The sequence below is a fragment of the Bos grunniens genome, chromosome 12 (assembly GCF_055505025.1).
Source record: "Bos grunniens cultivar Pamir isolate PY7600 chromosome 12, Bosgru_T2T1.0, whole genome shotgun sequence".
Taxonomy (NCBI): domain Eukaryota; kingdom Metazoa; phylum Chordata; class Mammalia; order Artiodactyla; family Bovidae; genus Bos; species Bos grunniens.
The window spans coordinates 50,604,027-50,625,126 of NC_141176.1; the positions used below are offsets into that span (position 1 = coordinate 50,604,027).

The window sequence follows — 21,100 nt, forward strand, 5'->3', positions numbered from 1 at the left end:
AGTTGGACTATAAAGAAAGATGAGCACCAAAGAATTGATGCTTTTGAACTGTGGTGTTGGAGAAGACTCTTGACAGTCCCTTGGACTGCAAGGAGATCAAACCAGTCATTCTAAAAAAAATCAGTGCTGAATATTCATTGGAAGGACTGATGTTGAAGCTGAAACTCCAATACTTCGGCCACCTGATGTGAAGAACTGACCCATTGGAAAAGACCCTAATGCTGAGAAAGATTGAAGGTAGGAGGAAAAGGGGACAACAGAGGATGAGATGGCTGGATGGTGTTACCTACTCGATGGACATGAGTTTGAGTAAACTCCAGGAGTTGGTGATGGACAGGGAGGCCTGGTGTGCCGCAGTCCATGGGGTCCCAAAGAGTCGGACACAACTGAGCAACTGAACTGAACTGAATGTACTTCCATAAATGTTTCTAAAAATTATCTTTTGTTGTCTCATTCAAAGAATTATCAGTGAACAAATTTTAAGTAGCAACAATCCAACCCATGCAGATTTTGTAAAGGACTCTAACCAAGGTCTTCTCTCTTATTACAAAGGCAAAACCAATAAGCCAAGGAAACAGGCAGCAATGTATTTATTGGAAATGAACTAGACATTACATTAACCAAATGAAGATGTAACAATGCATGAAGCATAATTGATGCAACATTTAAAAGATCACAAAATAAAAAGAAAATTCATTTTCAAAAGAAATATTGTATCCAAGGCGAGCCCTGAACACCAGAATACAACTGATAACATTGACTGTGAAGATCCAGAATAAAATTTAAACCCAACAACTGAAAGAAAAGTTTCTTTTCCCAACTTGAAGGCTCCCTGGCTACCACCTGTGTTTCATACACACCAGATAATTTTCATCACCAGACAGTAATCAGATGATATTTATCATATTCCTCGTAAGAAAATACCTCTCCTACAAATAGAGAAATCTGAGGGAAATCCAAGCAACAAAACGGTCGGTGGCCCCAACTGATTAGGTCAGCATTTTCTAGAATCTAGAAATTACATTAACTTTACTAGTAAGACTTCATTTTCTTCTGAGAAACTGCCTGGATGAGAGGGCGTGCTGATTGTAACATTACATTTACTACACGGCACTGAGTCACTACATTCCACTGAGTAACTGGGCGGTCGGGGGGTGGGAGGGGGTGTTCAGATGCTTATCCATTCATCAAATGTTTCTGAAACCTTTAGAGCTTTACTTTTCTACCCTGTAGCTTGTGTATAACAAACTCCCTTTGAAGAAAATTATCCCAGATAATCCATCTGTGATAATACAAGTACTGCAAAAAGCAGTGATGAAAAATATCGTTTGGAAAGGCAAAATTGCCGCATCCACTTTCTGAGGCACTGTCATAGAATCATCTCTGAAATGGAGAAATTCCATGTGTAAGTTAAAAATTGCTTTCCTTCCATTCACCCAGCATGCATGAATGTCTTGTTATAATCTCTCTGTAGACTGAGAAAGTCAGGAGTCCAAATGCAGAACTGTAGGTTTTAGAAAGGCTTTCTCCTTCCCTTCCCATAGATTTCAAGTTTGTTTTAAACATTCCACAGTTCTCATAAACACTCATGTGAAAAGGGGAGGATGATTACAACCTTATCAGACCTGTCAATTGACAAAAAAAAAATCTCAACATAGTATCTCATTTTTAGAAAACCAATCATAATTGCATTTCCTTACCCTCCATTTAAGGTAGAGAGAACTAAGACAAGAGTTCCCACATTTTCGTGGGAAATGGCAAATCCTTGTCACTAACTATGGCACCAAGTAGTTCATTCAGGAGAAATTTCAATAAAAAGGTAGAAAGGTAATCGAGACAATTTATGTATGCTCAGTCGCTCAGCCATGTCCAACTCTTTGTGACCCCATGGACTGTAGTCGGCCAGGCTCCTCAGTCCATGAGATTTTGCAGGCAAGAATACTGGAGTGGGTTGCCATTTCCTTCTCCAGGGCTAGATAATTTAGGTCCTAAATTAATTTTTAAGGACTGATATGTTTAGTTTAACAAAATGCTGGTCTAATTTACTAGAAAATTAGTAATGTTCTCTTTCACCTTGAGCTGGATGGGCAGACTCAGCCACTGTCTTGTTTCCTCCTTACACACAACTAAAGTAATGCCTGACCAGACTCAAATGCATGTAGATGCGACATGCTCATTGGCACAAAGCAGGCAGCAGGGGAAGGCCCCTACTTTCCTGAAAAACTCAGAGGAGCTTTACTGGCAATCAGTCATTTTCCTCATATATATATATAATGTCAGTAGATTTTAAGACAGATGCACATAAAGTTACACAAATGTTTCCACCTCTCCACCACTGAGTGAAACATGCCATTCTTTGGAGAAAAAAATACATTCATTTTTTCCAAGTATATTTCAATATACAAAGATGTTCTAGCTTTGTTTCACTGCAAAGACAAACTGATGTCACACGTGTCCAAGGGGAACTTCACTTTAACTTCCCTTTGGTGTGGATTTCATGAAGTTTTGATTTCTTTTTTTAAAAAATTGCTCTAAATATGCATCTACTTTTATCTGAAAGCATCAACTCTTTATGTCCATTTTATATATATGTACATAGTCAACAAGGACAGCAAAAAACAGTCTACATATGTACAATGGTTTAGAAGTGGCACGCTCTGAGGAGAGCAAGGGCCACTGGCTCCGACGGGCTCACAACCAATTCAGTGATTGTCAGCTCTGGTGTCCAGCACTGGGCCAGCAGCATGCAGACTCCTCCAGACTGTAGCATCCTTGAATGGTCACGTCCTGCTGAGGTGGCAAGTCTTCATGGCTTGTTTCCTGTCTTGGCTTTGTTGTTAGGGTTGCAGTTTAAGTCTCTCAGCAGTGGTTCGCAGTTGGCTAGAATATCTGCAGGCAGCAGCTTCCAGATCTGCTCCACTGCCTTCTGATAAGCCGTCTTCTCCTGTTCCAGGGTCCGGATCAAAGACTTCATTTTGGTCTCTCTGGTTAAAAGATTTTCCAGGTTGGACTCCAAGGTCTGAATTTTAGCATGAGCTATCTGTTTGGGGCAAAAACAAAAACACACAAAATCCGCCAAATCAACAATCTGAAGGTTTTGGTTCATCATCACAGCAGCAGTCAGAATTTACATATATTAGCTAATCATATCATATTACTTAGTACAATAGTATAGGAAGCAAATACTCTGAAACCGTCCACGACATGGCGATTTTTTATGGTTCTCAAAAATATAACTAGAGTTCTAACAAAATACATCTCATTTCACTGAATACACCAAAAATGCAATATTAAATCATCATCCCTCAGTAGTGAGGGTACTCACTCCACACACAGGCCTTCTCCAAGAGTGACTGGGATCTGACAGGGAAAAACAGGAGATTCCTGACACTGCCCTAAGGTGTTAAAAGAGGTTTTTTTGCCCTCTGAAAGGAAATACAGGGTTTGCTCAACACATACATGGGATCTTATCAGTTTTTACAGGTGTTGGATGTGCCCATATAACTTGGGAAGCCAGAGGTGATGACAGCATTGAACTGTGAATGAAAAAATTTGTAACCATTAATAAAAATCATTATAACAGAAAGTAGGTGCAAACCCACTTTCCCTAAATAAAGAAATGTTCAACTAATCATCACTGAAACATCCTAGTAATAAAGGACAATAGCCTGTTTATTTTTCTTTCTGAAAACAGACACTGTTGTCTCTTTTTAAAAAATTTTTATTGGAGTATAGTTGCTTTACAATGTTATGTAAGTTTCTGCTGTAAAGTGAATCAGTTATACATATACATATATCCCCTCTTTTTTAGATTTCCTTCCCATTTAGGTCACCACAGAGCACTGAGTAGAGTTCCCTGTGCTATACAGTAGGTTCTCATTACTTGTCTATTTTGTACACAGTACCCATAATGTATACATGTCAATCCCAATTTCCCAGTTCATCCCCCTCCTCCTCCACCTTGGTATCCATCGCACACACACACACACACACACACACACAAAATCTACAAACAATAAATGCTGGAGGGCTTCCCTGGCAGCTAAGCTGGTAAAGAATCCGCCTGCAATGCAGGAGACTCTGGTTCAATTCCTGGGTCTGGAAGATCCCCTGGAGAAGGGACAGGTTACCCACTGCAGTATTCTTGCCTAGGGAATTCCATGGACAGAGGAGCCTGGCTGGCTACAGTCCATGGGGTCGCAGAGTCAGACACAACTGAGCAACTTTCACTTTCATATAATTAACACCTCAAACAAAGATATAATTTGGTAAATAAATGCTGGAGAGGATGTGGAGAAAATGGAACCCTCCCACACTGTTGGTGGGAATGTAAATTGGCACAGGCATTATGGAAAACAGTATACAGGTTCCTTAAAACACTGAAAAATAGAGCCTCCATATGATCCATCAATCTGACTCCTGGGCATATATCCAGCGAAAACCATAATTCAAAGATACATACAGCCCAATGTTCATTGCAGCACTATTCGGAATAGCCAGAACACGGAAGCAACCCAGATGTCCATCAGCAGAGGAATGGGTAAAGATGTGGCACCTGTACACAGTGCCATGAAAAGTAACTAAATAGTACCATTTGCAGAGATGTGGATGGACCTCGAGACTGTCATACAGAGTGAAGTCAGTTCGAAAGAGAAAACACAAGTATCACATAATATCGCTTATACGTGGAATGTAGAAAAATGGTATGGATGAATTTGCAGATCTTGTTTAAAAAAATGATCTTTAGCAATGCACTAACACAACATTTTGGCATTGTTTTGAATAGAAAAAGGCATAAAATGTTGTATGGGCCAGAGCTAATATAGATGAAATGAAAGAGGCCAGTGTTTCTTCTTGGGGAGCAATTACTTTAGGAACCCCTCATATCTAAGCTATTACTCTCCCAGCTATCCTTCAGAGGAGTTACCACACATCAAAGCAGGGTTTTAGTGTTCCCTAGTTTGGAGACATGTGTTGACGAAGTGATAGGTAAGCAGAAACCAAGGAGCCATTGGGTACTTAAGTTCTAACTCAGAATCCCTCTCCCCACACTCCCTACCCCCAAGGCCTCGGCTCCCTGGAAGCTTTACTTTCTCCCCTCCCCCTCCTCTGATCACGGAAACCCCATTCCTTGAGGCTTGGATACACAGCACACTTAATATAGGTTACAGATGTGCAATATTACTTTACACTAAATCACTTATTGCATTTGTAAGAGTGCACTGATAAATAAATACATAATTTGTATTATGAAATAACTATGAGAGAGCCCATCCTTAGGTAGGTTGATAAGGAATCCAGGGCCCTTGAGGAAGAAGGGGTCCAAGGCCTTAGGGAAGGAGAAAGGGGTCTAAGGTTCTCAAGAGGAGAAAAGCAGAGACCTTTTTTTCTACATTGCTTTGTCTTAGTCAATATAACAATGTATCTTGCTCAAAGACATGTTTCTCCTTAACAAGAGCCTTCTGACTAATCTTGTTATTTTAAGATGTATATTATGGGAGTGGGTCTGGTAAGACCTTTCTTTCTATTGTTAGCTCCAATCCTGTTATCTTAAAATGTAAATTGTGGGAGTGGGTCTGGTAAGACCTTTACAACCTTGAGACATTCTTTTGATTTACTGTAATAATCAATTGAAAAAGTATATAACTCTTGCTGAGACTAATAAGGGGGGCATTCTCAGCCCCTCTTCTGATGTCCATGTCAGAAGCTTTCTCTGTCCCTTTTTCACTTTAATAAAACTCTGCTACACAAAAGCTCTTGAGCAATCAAGCCTGGGCCCTGGCTAAATCTTCTTTGGAGATCACCACATTAAAGCTATCAGCTGCAAATTCCTTCATGGCAAGGATTACATGTTACCTGTTTTCATTCAATTTTCTCCTTTCCATTTCTGTGAGTTTTAGTCTAGACAGTTCTCATCTTCCCCAATCAGATTTCTACAAATAATTGCTAGCTGGTCTCCCTACCTTCTCTCCCCGTTCTAATCTGTCCTCATCAAGGTTTTTCCAGATTGATCTCCCTAAAGTATGGTTCAAAATTTTTGAGAGATTTCTCTCTCAACGTGATTAAAGCTGTGTTCTTCTTCTTGACTTGAAAGTTATTTATAAATCTGCCTCCATCATGTTTACCCCACTTCTCCCCAATGTAAATCTTAAATGGATATGTTTCCTCTAAGTTCTGCCATATCATCCAGCTTTCAACACTCCTCTCTTATTCCCACCAAGCCTCTAGAGTCCAGCTCAAGCCCCAAGACACCCAGAGCTTTCCCAGTTTCCTCTAGTCAATCCCTCCCAACCTGAACTTAAACCAAACACGTGCAATACCCAGTAAGTTTTGAATCAGATTCTGCTCTGAACTGCCATTTAATTATTTTGTGAGAGGAGATTTTCTCTCCCAACTGACACTTACATCAGCATGTGCATTTGCAGCCCCCAGGGCACTTGGACACAATCTGATACACAGGTCAACAGTCAGCAATGGCTCAATCTATACCACAGCTCTATCCTTCCTGGGATGGTTCTATGCAGGAGAGGAGGCACTCAACAGCTTTTAAGGTCAAATCACTATCTCTTTACCTGTAATTTTTCTAGAAGGTCCATGTTTTGTCTTTTCAGTTGGCTGTTGGCCCTCTCCAGCTTCTCTATGGGCTCACTGTCCTCACAAGCATAGGAAGATTCTTGGAGTTCATCCTGTAGCACGTGATACTCCACCTCATAGGCATGTAACTGTTTAGAAATATCCATCTCAAAAACCTGCAGTGAAAACAGGGGTCAGTCTGACTTTCAGGATGTACACAAAGATACATCTGTGTATCTAAGGTGCATTTCCCAATACTTCTTAATGAGGAACAGCGTGACATACCAAACAAAGGGAATTGTAATAAATGTGACTGTCAAATAAAGACAAACAGATCATTTCTATACAATTGACACATTCTCAGGAGGAGGCCAAGACACTAGAGAAAGTTAATGTCCAAAGATATTTTGCAACCAAAATATACATAATCTAGGAATGGTCTCCCAAAGTGTAGCCTACCAGATAAACATGAGTAACTGAGTAACTCTTATACAAGTTGGAGATCATCTTTGCTGGTTAATAAGCAAAACTGCATACTGCTGCTGCTGCTAAGGTGCTTCAGTCGTGTCCGACTCTGTGCGACCCCATAGACGGCAGCCCACCAGGCTCCACCATCCCTGGGATTCTCCAGGCAAGAACACTGGAATGGGTTGCCATTTCCTTCTCCAATGCATAAAAGTGAAAAGTGAAAGTGAAGTCGCTCAGTCGTGTCCGACTCTCAGCGACCCCATGGACTGCAGCCTACCAGGCTCCTCTGTCCATGGGATTTTCCAGGCAAGAGTACTGGAGTGGGTTGCCATTGCCTTCTCCAAAAACTGCATAGGGTATTTCTATAATAATAAGATCAAAAGCCCTTCTAATTATTTGTCAAGGAGGTAGAAAGGGCTTGTACTAAATATTTTCATCCATTTTCTAATCCATGCAAGTCTCTTAGAATTCACTAACATATCCTACCAGAGAGAGAATCTTTAAAATTGCACACCCTGGAACCTGTACATACGTATTCAATCTCTCAGTCATGTCCAACTCTGTGACACTATGAACTGTAGCCTGCCAGGTTCCTCTGTCCATGGGATTTTCCAGGGGGCAGTACTGGAGCGGGTTGCCATTTCCTTCCTCCGGGGATGTTCCTGACCCAGGGATCAAACCCACGTCTCCTGCATTGGCAGGTGGATTCTGTAGCACTGAGCCACTTGGGAACTGGGCACTATATAGAGCTGTTTAATTGCAGCTGCCTCTGCTCTCCCGTATTGTCACCCATTAGGAAGACAGTTTGCTTCAAAGTTAGAGAACAAGTAACTCCTCCTTAGTCTAAACTTGGAAGAGAAAGTGAGCTGCCATTTAAGCATTGGTATCCACACTAACACTCTTGGGAGAGAAGAAACCACAAAAAATCTCACTGACTTACTTGCACTACTACTATTAGAGATACTCAAATCTTAGAATTGAAATGATATTTCGTGACAATATGGTTATTCTTTTTAAACAAGCATCTTTTTTCCCCCTACCCAGTGAGTATGAACACACTGGACTACTATACAACCATTAAAAACAAGAGCATGAATATATTTATTGGCATGCAAAAATGTCTGATACTCTACAACTATTTTAATAAAAAATCATTACACAACAGCATGTACAGTATAATTAGAGATTTTAAGAGGATGTTTAAGATGTTTTAAATCTCAAGCTATTGAGATTTGTAACTTCACTTTCTTCTTTGTGCTGTTCTACATTATTTGCATTTTTACAGTAAATAAAACTCATCAAAGTCTCCTTTAATATTAACAGTTCATTTTTGTTCAATTGCTAAGTTGTGTCCTACTCTTTGAAACCTACTCTTTGCAGTATGCTAGGTGCCCCTGTCCTTTACTATCTCCCAGATTTTGCTCAGATTCATGTCCATTGAGTTGGTGATGCTATTTAACCATCTCATCCTCTGCTGCCCCTTCCTCCTTTGGCCTTCAATCTTTCCCAGAATCAGGGTCTTTTCCAATGAGTCAGCTCTTCACATCAGATGGCCAAAGTATTTTTCCATAGTTAATCAATTCTACTGGCTAGAAAGTTATCTTTAATATCAAGTCCAAATCTACCAGCCTATAACTTCTATCAAATAACCACAGTAATAATCTCCAAAGCTAGGCAATTTCCTCATTAATCTTAGAAAAGAAAGGTGATCTAATTTCAAATCAAACTTCATCTCTCTCCAAAACCACAATCTCTGACTACTTGCCAGTCCCAAAAGATATTTCTGAAGAATTGGGGAATAAGTGAATATGTAAATAAAATTTATATTTTTCTATTTCCAGAGCATCTTAACAAATAAAAAATATTCACAGGTATTTACAGAATAATCTGCTCGTGGTTTCAATTCCACACATGTGGTAGAAAGAAAGTTTTACATGTAATAAAATGAGTTCTTGTGATAGACTTGTATAGAATGATACAAAATTCTTCAACTGAATTGGTTACATTTACCCCTAAAAACAATGTTATTTCCATTCTGTAGAGAAGGAAGCTGAGACTCAGACAGGTTGCCCTCACTTGCCCAAAGTCACACAGCTAGTAGATAGCTGAACACTAGCACAAGATCTCAGACTCCCTTTCTCTTGCTCTAAACTCTGTCTTTTATCTGCTATCCCAAGGGCCTCTTGGAAAGTGGTAAATTTTATCAGTACTCATAAGGCATGATTGCTTTATTTACAAATCTGGTCTTAAGTATATTCATGTCATCCGAACAACAGTATATAACTACCACTTACCTGGTCCCTATGAAGAATCAGGGACTAGGTATACGATATACTGATTACCCTCCGTTTGCTTCCATTCTCTGCCCTCATCCATTCTCGGTACCCTAGGAGGCAGACCCCTCTGACCTGCATTCCCCACACTTTTCTTCCTGCTGATTTCTGGTTCAGTTTAGTGCAGTTCAGTTGCTCAGTTATGTCTGACTTTTTGTGACCCCATGGACTGCAGCACACCAGGCCTCCCTGTCCATCACCAACTCCCAGAGCTTACTCAAACTCATGTCCATTGAGTTGGTGATGCCATCCAACCATTGAATCCTCTGTCGTCCCCTTCTCCTCCTGCCTTCAATCCGTCTCAGCATCAGGGTCTTTCCAGTGAGTCAGTCCTTCACATCAGTTGGCCAAAGTTTTGGAGTTTCAGCTTCAGCATCAGTCCTTCCAATGAATATTCAGGACTGATTTCCTTTATGATGGACTGGTTGGATCTCCTTGCAGTCAACGGGACTCTCAAGAGTCTTCTCCAAACCACAGTTCAAAAGCATCAATTCATTGCCACTCAGCTTTCTTTATAGTCCAACTCTCACATCCATACATGACTATTGGAAAAACCATGGCTTTGACTATATGGACCTTTGTTGGCAAAGGAATATCTCTGCTTTTTAATATGCTGTCTAGGTTGGTCATAAGTTTTCTTCCAAGGAGCAAGCATCTTTTAATTTCATGGCTGCAGTCACCATCTACAGTGATTTTGGAGCCTCCCAAAATAAAGTCTGTCACTGTTTCCACTGTTTCCCCATCTATTTTCCATGAAGTGATGGGACCAGATGCCATGATCTTAGTTTTCTGAATGTTGAGCTTTAAGCCAATTTTTTCACTCTCCTCTTTCATCCTCATCAAGAGGCCCTTTAGTTCCTCTTTACTTTCTGTCATAAGGGTTGTGTCATCTGCATATCTGAGGTTATTGATATTTCTCCCAGCAATCTTGATTCCAGCTTGTGCTTCATCCAGCCCAGCATTTCTCATGACTTCTGGTTGGGTACAGCCAATGGCAAAGGTCATCAGGAGATCAAAAGGGGCAGAAGAAATAGGTTGGTAACTTCTTCCCTGCTCCTTCCCTGTCTTGCTCACCAAGAGCACAGCAACCTCCAGAGAGCCTGCCTCCAGACTTCGGCACTCACTGGGCCTGGCAGCACTATCATATCCTCCTTCTCCGGATGCAGCACCAGGGATATGAACAGTTCCCTCTGTCACTGGTTCCTAAGCACCTGGACATCGTATCTTGTTCCCTTAACCTTGCCCGCACTCCTGTAAATCATACCCTCCCTTGAGCTGCTGGAGGTAGATTGTGTTTCCTGCAAAGGACCCTGACTAATAAAGCAAGTCTCATTTAAGCCTCACAAAACCTCTTGGGTCAGAACTGTCCCATTTTGCAGGGGAGAACATTAGAGTGATGTGTACAAGACAGACAACTAATAAAAGATCTGGAAGCTGATGGGGAATCCAAGACTGTCTGATTCCAGTCTTCATTCCTGTCATGTGTACTCCTCATATATTTTAAAACAGAATTGGTGGTTCAGACGGCAAAGGATCCGCCTGCCAATGAAGGAGACTCAGGTTCGATCCCTGTGTGGGGAAGATCCCCTGGAGAAGGGAATGGCAACTCACTCCAATACTCTTACCTGGGAAACCCCACGGATAGAGAAGCCTAGTAGGCTGCAGTCCATGGAGTCATAAAGAGTCGGACACAACTAAGTGACCAATACACACAACGATATTACAAAGCTAAGCGCGTCTCAGCTTATTCATTTATCAGGTCTTCCTAACTCTCTTAGTTCTATCTTCAGTCTTATCACCGATCTAAATTGAAAAACTCATGAATTATCACAGGCAAGGACTGAACACCTTGCCTGGGCACAGCCACACAATGTCACAAGGAGAAATTACACAATAGTTTCATTTCTAGATAAAATGTATCTGATCAAATTTAAAAATGGTCAAGCAAAACACAGGTTTATGCTAAAACATTTAATAATATAATTAGTAGAGAAACTGCTATATAATCTTATACCTTATTATTACCATTTAAATCATACCTGGGTGATTATTTTTTCCATTTCAGATGAATTCATATCGGGGAGAGTGATTTTAAGGAATTCAACAATATTTTCAAAGTTTTCACATTCCATTATGAGTGTCTCTTGGTTGCTCAACAGGCTTAGGGCAACCTTAAATATAACTTCAGTTCCCTGAAGAAAAATAATATCTGAAAAAAAAAAAAGATATATAATTTTCATGATCAAAATTATGCCTCTACTATTGTAAAACGTGACCTCTGTGTGTTAATGGGGTTTTTTGCATGGTTTTGTGTGTGTGTGTGTGTGTGTGTGTGTGTATGGTGGTTGTTTTAATTACTGCAACAGAACCACAGAATATTTTGCAAAATAAAACTGGTCAAAATAACCTAGATTTGAAATAAATAATAATATGACCAAAACAAATAAACAGTTGTTTAACTATTCTTTTTACTTATTTAGGAACCTCAGATAAGGTCAGGGTAAAAAGAAAAAGATAAATTATATATTTGTTTGTCCACATATTTATAATTTTTAGTGCAGCAGCAGCAGTTGCAAATTTAATGGAGACTTATATTTAGATTTTCTTCATGAGGAGAATACAAAAACAAATCAACATAATCAATAGCTTAGGATTAAACTCTCATTACCATAATAAAAAACTACAAGAACCAGTTAATATGTAATGAAACCTGTACTAGAGAAAAAACTTTAAGGAAAAAAAAAACTTTAAAAGAAAAATCAAAATCAGGGTATAACCTAAATCAGAAGAGAAAAAGAAAGGCTACCCTAACTCTGAAAGTGAAAGTGAAGGTGCTCTGTCCTGTCCAACTCTTTGCGATCCCACGGACCGTAGCCTACCAGGCTCCTCTGTCCTTGGGATTTTCCCAGGCAAGAGTACTGGAGTGGGTTGCCACGACCTTCTCCAGGGGATCTGCCTAACCCAGGGATCAAACCCGGGTCTCCTGCATTGCAGGCAAACGCTTTACGTTTGAGCCACCAGAGTTTCACCCTGACTCTGAACTTTGCTCCAAACAAATGTAAACCAATAGTTTTGAAAAGTACTAAATACTTTTGTATGAGCATTCCTCTTAATCCATGCCATTCTGTAGTCAGTAATAAACAAGAGGGGGTTGTTAAAAATGAGGGAACCATAAAACAATCACTTCAAACATGGTCATTCTTCTTGCTCACACATCTTTCCCTTTGCTGACAGTTTCTGTTCTTCACTCAATTCTAAGAATGGTGTGGCTATTGTAGAGCTGACAGCATCATTCATATTCTCTTAGCAAAAAACAGATGACTGGGGAAATATGTTTCCTGAATTCAGATATCAAGCTTCCTAGGGTAAGTCAGAGAGAGATACCCTAAATATCATTTTAGATTTGATAAGCTATTTCCTGATAAGAAAATATATAAATGAAAGGATTTATAGAAGACCTATAAATAGAAACCCAAGCTCCAAAGAAAACTTCCCTGGAGAAAAAGCAATCGTGTATGCTCAATATAAAAATGGATATTTGGTAAATATTTGATTCTGGGCATCCTTGTTTTACTCTTTTGCTGCACTTTGCCTACAAATTGTAACAGCACTAATGCAGTGTCTAATTTTTAAAACCACAGCCCCTAGTAAGAAGGACACAGTACACTGTAATCTGGTGTTATATATACATATTACATGTATTAATATATCTTTGGGCTTCCCTGGTGGCTCAGATGGTAAAGAATCTGGCCACAATTTAGGAGACCTGGGTTCAATCCTTGAGTTGGGAAAATCCCCTGGAGGAGGATATATCTTCAAATTTGAAGTTTCTCCAAATAACATTTTTTCCCTATAACTGATGTATTCTCTTTATTCTATTTTAGTTCATGTTTTTCAATCCTGGTAATGACCTACAATCAGGCCAATACTTCCAATTTGACCAAAAGCTCAAATTTAGCAAAAGCACAGATATAAATACTGTCTGTTTGCACTACAGGTGCCAGATAGATGAGTGGAACATAAAAACTGGAAGCCTCTTCTGAGGTCATCAAGCTCTTAACATTAGAATAAACCTCTGCTAAAGAGTCGTTTTTTAAAAAGATGGTTTGCTTTTTAAATAACAGATTTAGACAAAGCTAACTAAAGAGGTATGATAGATGTAAAAGCCTCATAAGATAACATAAGCTGTGTCACACTCTCTTTTTGCTACACTGTGGAGCAAAACAGCATCTCAACAACTTGCCCTGGGTCCAACCAGCTGTGCACCCAGTGTTAGAGATGGGCATCACCTCTGTACTGGCATGACAGGAGGGCACTTAAAGCAATAAAACAGGAATTCCAATTACCTTGTTAACAATAAAAAGTCACATTAACAAGTGCCATTAAAAACAACATTGAAAGAGGTGCTTCCATTAACCCAGTCAGAGAACATGTTGTTTCTCTGTGTTTTGAATCCAGGTTGAAGAGGACAATGGGGAAGGAAAAACAAAAGAGATAGGAAAGATGTGTATAAAAATATGAAAAAATTATACAGTATAAATCCTTAGTTCATATTTTTTAAAAATTATACTGTGACTTTTTTAGGTATAAATGAAAATAAGAATTCCATTATAGTTTACTCAAATATAGGAGCTCAGCACTTCTTTCCCTTTGCGTTTCAATTTAAGACTAATATGGTTTCAAATTACTCTCAGAATGGAGCCAGGCATATTTATTAAATTCCATTAGCAATTTGTGATTCTGTGACACGATGCTAGATAAAACAATTGAAGCACCTTATGGCTAGAAGTATACCCCTTGGAATAGATAACACTGTTCCAATTGATCATTGGTGTCTCTTACCAAAGACTCTGGCTACAAATCCTAATGGAAATTGAGAGGCAAACAACGTGAGGAACCACGGGGCAGCATAAAGACTGGGGCTGATTTCATTTTCTTCAAGATGATTGTAGAGATCTCTATGATAATCATGAAGGAGCCTGGACAGCTGGTACATTTGAATCTAAAGTTAATTTGGAGAAGAAAAATAACATGTTATGCATTTATCTGAGTGCACATAAAACAAATACTGTTTAATGTCATTACTCTAATATTTAAGAACTAATTCATGTATATTAGAGAAACAAAAGCAATATTGTTTTATTATTATGTTAAAGTTGACAGATCCAAGTTCATTTAACTGAGATCATACAGCAAGTCACTGTAAGTCCATCTATGACTAGACAGCACATTTCTCTATCACGTGTGTTTTGGTATAGCCATGTATACATGGAAATGGTAATTATTCTTCCTGTAGGAAGGTATGGCTTTTGGAATTTAGTCAGAACCGTCCTGGCTCAGGACTCTCATGGAAGGGCCATTCTAATTTCAGACCAGTTCCAGAAAAGCTTCCATCCAAAAGAATCGACCACATCTGGTTCAAAAGCAAGACCCTGTCTGTCTTTGCTGGGGCCAGCATTGGATTTACGACAGAACCCACCAGGCAATCTGCGCGCTAGGACACTGTCAGGCTTAGAAGGTGAAGGAGCCAGAAACCTGAACTGTGATTTCTAATATCTAAGATATTCCAGCAGCATATTTTCTCTTGACAAAGGAGATTCAAGCAAAAAGTACAGTCCGAATGTTTATAGAAAGAAATTATTTCATTTAGCTACTGAGCTGATTACTCATATTTAAAAAAATATTATAAAGACAGCTTACAGTAACTTTTAAAGTCTTACATGTGGGTAGTTAAAAGTAAAGCAGTAGCAAATAATAAACAAATCCATGATTTGTGATTTAATTTAAATTTTTATCTACACAGTAACAGATTGAGTCATGAGTCCTTGATCAGTTATATCAGCTTAACTTCTTGGTGTGAAATACATTCAACATTTTCCTAAATCTAGCAGAACTTCTTTCTCTAGATAGCATCAAAATATCATTCTTAAGTAGTATAAAAATAGCTAAAAATAACCAACTATATTATGAATTCAACTGTTTTTCAGAGCACAAAACTAAAAAATCAAAGTACTTTATATAAATATAGCAAATGTTTGATCTCTATGTGTGGAAACTAAGGATCCACACAAGCTGTAAAAGGAAAGAATTAAAGAGCCACTGGAAGTCATAAATATAAAATAAGAAGTTTAGCAGCAGTCAAGCAAAGAGGTTTTAAAAAATGAGATTATAATCTCATTAAGTCATGTTGAAAAAACATCATATATTTATTTCCATTAGGCCACTTACAGTTTAGAAACTAGACATACTGGGCTCTAAGTATTGCTGTTGTTGGTAGTACAAAAATCAAAGACATCTAATTAGCAGAATAAAAAGAAAGCCTGTCATCAAAAACATTCTGTCCTTATTCGTCCACTGTCTTAACACAGAAGCAATATATATATATATATATATATATATTTTTTTTTTTTTTTTTTTTGGTAGAACCTTATTTTTTCCCTACTTTCTAAACTGGGGGTTAAGAACATTTCTTCCATCAAGGTATATTTACATTAAATTTCTTTTGACAAATAAAATATAACTCAGTCTTCCTTCCAAGGAAACTTTCATAACAAGATGCCATTTGCTAATAATACATAATTTTTCAATTCTACCTTAGAGATAACATGAAAATCTTCCAATGGAAGAGACAGAACTGGAGGAAGGGAGATGCAGAGAGTGGGGGAGAAAAAGCAGAGACCAAAGACTTCAAATAAAAAGATGCTTTACACTTAACATAGAAAACAGCAGACACAAATATGATGGGCTGTCCATAGTTAAAAGAGCCCTGAACCTCCTATTTTACAGATAAAATGAGTGCCTGCTGGAGAGAAGGAAAGATATATGCATTTGAATGCAGAGTTTCAAAGAATAGCAAGGAGAGATAAGAAAGACTTCCTCAGTGATAAACGCAAAGAAATAGAAGAAAACAATACAATGGGAAAGACCAGAGATCTCAAGAAAATTAGAGATACCAAGGGAACACTTCATGCAAAGATGGGCTCAATAAAGGACAGAAATGGTATGACAGAAGCAGAAGACATTAAGAAGAGGTGACAAGAATACACAGAAGAAATATACAAAAAAGATCTTCATGACCCAGATAATCACAATGGTGTGATCACTCACCTAGAGCCAGACATCCTGGAATGAGAGGTCAAGTGGGCCTTAGGAAGCAACACTATGAACAAAGTTAGTGGAGGTGATGGAATTCCAGTTGAGCTCTTTCAAATCCTAAAAGATGATACTGTGAAAGTGCTGCCCTTAATATGCCAGCAAATTTGGAAAATGCAGCAGTGGCCACAGGACTGGAAAAGGTCAGTTTTCATTCCAATCCCAAAGAAAGGCAATGCCAAAGAATACTACCACACAATTGCACTTATCTCACATGCGAGCAAAATAATTCTCAAAATTCTCCATGCCAGGCTTCAACAGTATGTGAACCATGAACTTCCAGATGTTCAAGCTGGATTTAGAAAAGGCAGGAACCAGAGATCAAACTGCCAACATCCGCTGGATCACTGAAAAAACTAGAGTTCCAGAAAAACCTCTCCTTCTGCTTTATTGACTATGCCAAAGCCTTTGACTGTGTGGATCACAACAAACTGGAAAATTCTTCAAGAGATGGGACTACCAGACCACCTGACCTGCCTCCTGAGAAATCTGTATGCAGGTCAAGAAGCAACAGTTAGAACTGGACATTGAACAACGGACTGGTTCCAAATCAGGAAAGGAGTACATCCAGGCTGTATATTGTCACTCTGCTTATTTAACTTATATGCAGAGTACATCATGAGAAATGCTGGACTGAATGAAGCACAAGCTGGAATCAAGACTGCCGGGAGAAATATCAATAACCTCAGATATGCAGATGACACCAATCTTATGGCAGAAAGTGAAGAACTAAAGAGCCTCTTTATGAAAGTGAAAGAGAGTGAAAAAGTTGGCTTAAAACTCAACATTCAGAAAACTAAGATCATGGTATCTGGTCCCATCATTTCATGGAAAATAGATGGGGAAACAATGGAAACAGTGAGAGACTTTATTTTGGGGGGACTCTAAAATCACTGCAGATGGTGATTGCAGCCATGAAATTAAAAGACGCTTGCTCCTTGGAAGAAAAGTTATGACCAACCTAGACAGCATATTAAAAAGCAGAGACATTCCTTTGCCAACAAAGGTCCGTCTAGTCAAAGCTTTGGTTTTTCCAGTAGTCATGTATGGACGTGAGAGTTGGACTATAAAGAAAGCTGAGCACTGAAGAATTGATGCTTTTGAACTGTGGTGTTGGAGAACATTCTTGAGAGTCCCTTGGACTGCAAGGAGATCCAACCAGTCCATCATAAAGGAAATTAGTCCTGAATATTCATTGGAAGGATTGGTGCTGAAGCTGAAACTCCAAAACCTTGGCCACCTGAATGTGAAGAACTGACTCATTGGAAAAGACCCTGATGCTGGGAATGATTGAAGGCAGGAAGAAAAGGGGACAACAGAGGATGAGATGGTTGGATAGTATCACCGACTCAGTGGACATGAGTTTGAGTAAGCTCCGGGAGTTGGTGATGGACAGGGAAGCCTGGCGTACTGCAGTCCATGGGGTTGCAAAGAGTCAGACATGACTGAGTGACTGAACTGAACTGAACTGCAGTGCCCAAGCTCACACCATGCAGGTAATCAGAAATCCTATCAAGTGATCCTAAGCCTGTTGCCACTTCCAGTTCTGAATATCATGTTGATTGAAAAAGAAACACTTTCTGTTCTAGAAAGTAGAAAAGTGTTGCATCTCACTTTACAGATCAAAAGGCTCTATTTTCCAGTTAAGATTCCCCGTCTCATGGCCTCTAAGAACACTGTCCCCACAGATTCTTAAACATCTTCATTTTCATAACTATGGACAGGAAATATTTCTTGGTAATTGTGGGTCATATTAAATCAACATATAAATCCAGTGTATATGAATTTTTATAATGCCAAATTGATGAGGAATTTCTTCAAATTGGAAAAAGGTTGCATTTTTAAAGTGATATCTGTATCTACCCTTTTAATTTATGAATCAAGACCATGTGACTCCTTTCTTTGAAATTTTAATGGCAGATTCCAAACTGTTACTTCTGAAAATACAAGGGTACCAAATGCTTCCTATACAATATGGCACAATAAACTGTTAAGAAATAAAGTAAAAAATAAAACCTTCCATAGTTATTACTATTTCACTTGCAGAATGTTTATAGATCTACGAATAGTCATCAACTAGGAATCAACTGTCAGATGATAAAGAATCCACCTGCAATGTGGGAAACCTGGGTTCGATCCCTGGGTTGGGAAGGTCCCCTGGAAAAGGGAAAGGCTACCAACTCCAGTATCCTGGCCTGGAGAATTCCATGGACTGTGTAAGTCCATGGGGTCGCAGAGTTGGACACAACTGAGAGACATTCACTTTCATGAATCACTGTATTTGATTTCTCTACCCTGAAATCAGGATTTCTGTACACCCTTCATAAGAACTCACAGCTGAAACCCAACATTGAGAGCAAAGCTTTATCTCCCCACCAAAAATTCCATCTTGAAGAAGTATTAATAATAAAAAATGGAGCACTCCCTCTCCACTCATCCTCTCAAGAAAACGCCACTTACCATAACATTCATAGAGTGAAAATAAAGTATCATTTTGCCCAAGGATTGGTAAGATTGAAATACTACATGCAAATACTGATCACTGGGAATCAGTACAAAGTATATTTAAAAGTATATTTTTGTAATTATAAAAATATTTTATATTTTAAAATATTTTAGTTCTTATCTAAAGCATAATATTATGACGAACTCGGCATCATGTCTACCTCATTTCACGGGAGGAGAACCCTGACACATTTTTCTCTTTAAAGCCTTCCCTTATATTTTTATGTCTGAAAGCTTTAAATTGCAAGGTAGTGGTTGTTTAAGATATCGTATCTACAGTGAAAATTTGAACTTTTTGTTAGAAAACAGCATGTTAAGGAAAGTGAAGTTTAAACTAGAGAGGAGAAATGTATAAACAGAAAGTTTGAAATATAATAATGGCAGTGAATACACTACTTAACTGAAAAATCTTAATGTTCTTCTTCAGAACATAAGAAAAGCAGACTGAAAAAGCGCCACCGACACTGAACACGTTTTCCTCTATAAAGGCCTGTCTACTATTAAGATAAGGCGGGGTGGGGGGGAAGATAGAAAGTTTGAGAAGAAACACAATATAGATATTTGCCAATGATGCACTCAAAGTAAAAGAATAAGGCATTATAATTTTAGATTTTAAATAAAATATCTATGATTCTTTTCAACTGATAAGATGAGGGAAAGTGAGCAAAGATGATACTTTCTCCAGGCAACTGGTAGACTTAAGAAATAGGGACTTGAGGACACACTCGAATGGCTTATTTATCTGCTTCAGAAACTATGGAAAAGTTACTCTGCATATGGGTGTCATACACTTACCGGTTTAGCAAAATCGCAAATCCCACAGTAAAACCATGAACTAAAACATGCCTCTGCATTTATCCAAGTTCCAAGACAATGGGCCCAAATTTCTTTAAATTTTCACTATAAATCAGAAGAGGGCTCCGCTAAGATTTTTACCCGTTTCTTGTGAAGACCCACCACTCACCTGCAGCGACATCATGTCAGGTCGGTACTGCTTGCGGAAGCCCAGGTCATACATGAGGAATTTCAGCATTTCAAAGGCTTGCTCTTCACTCATATGTAGAAGCAAGACTCCAGCCACAAAGCTGATCCCCTGACAGTAACCCACTTCTTTGTCCAGTAATGAGTAGGCTTTCAAGAGATTAAAGAGCGACAGCTGCCCTGCCCCAAGCTGTGCTGAAAAGTAAGGATGAGTAGGAAATGTTCTCCCTGCAGAAGAAAAAAGAAAAATATTTTTGAGATACCCTGATGCTTTGGAGTCCACAGTGAAACTGCAATTCAGCAATTTCAAGGAATAAATCAACGCTCTTTTCCAATACTGAATACCGCCTGGAGTACCTACCCCTCTAATTGAGTCTTTCTCCCTCTAGAGAGTCCCAAGTCCTACCTGCCAGACCATCACCCCATCTCCATGTATGTGATAGAGGAGCAAATAACTGATGCTAATAAGCACTTATTTTTAGGGGGAAAAAAAGTTCATAAACAAATCAAAGACATATTCAGAAAAGATCTCAGGGAATAGAATATAAAACTTATTCTGATTGTAAATCAAGGCTAATTCTAAGTTCACATAGAAACCACCCACTAACTGAAACCAAACCAGTCAATCCTAAAGGAAATCAATCCTGAATATTCACTGGAAGGACTGAAGCTGAAGCTCCAGTACTTTAGCCAGCTGATGCAAAGAGCTGACTCATTGGAAAAGACCCTGATGCTGGGAAAGATTGAAGACAAAAGGAGAAGGGGAAGACGGAGGATGAGATGATTTGATAGCATCCCCGACTTAATGGACGTGAATTTGAGCAAACTCCGGGAGATACTGGAAGACAGAGGAGTCTGGTGTGCCACGGGGTCACAAAAAATAGACCACAACTTAGCAACTGAACAACTGAAATCAGAATTCTACAGGTGGTATCATATAATTTAAGAAGAAATCTTAGTAGTCCATAGCAGATTCCTTTCTGCTTTTCTTACATTATGACAGAACAGGGACTTTTTGGGGTTGTTTTCTTTTATAGTCAGTCTATCATTCAGGAAATACCCCAGTTTTTGTTTGTTTGTTTGTTTTT

At 38.9% G+C, this 21,100-nt stretch overlaps 1 protein-coding gene across 6 annotated transcripts in view; it reads right to left on the bottom strand.

Annotated features, from left to right (window-relative positions):
• Nucleotides 1-573: 573 nt before the first annotated feature.
• The window catches only part of TBC1D4 (TBC1 domain family member 4), a 210,086-nt gene continuing 189,559 nt past the window's right edge, over nucleotides 574-21,100 (bottom strand). For all 6 annotated transcript variants that reach the window (XM_086329973.1, XM_086329971.1, XM_086329974.1 and 3 more), the window contains 5 exons: nucleotides 19,996-20,240; nucleotides 14,217-14,376; nucleotides 11,414-11,583; nucleotides 6,573-6,749; nucleotides 574-3,040 (listed from right to left, as the gene is read on the bottom strand). In XM_086329973.1, the coding sequence (XP_086186099.1) occupies nucleotides 2,807-3,040; nucleotides 6,573-6,749; nucleotides 11,414-11,583; nucleotides 14,217-14,376; nucleotides 19,996-20,240 (986 nt within the window). In that variant the 3' untranslated portion in view covers nucleotides 574-2,806. The remainder of the gene's footprint in view (nucleotides 3,041-6,572; nucleotides 6,750-11,413; nucleotides 11,584-14,216; nucleotides 14,377-19,995; nucleotides 20,241-21,100) is intronic.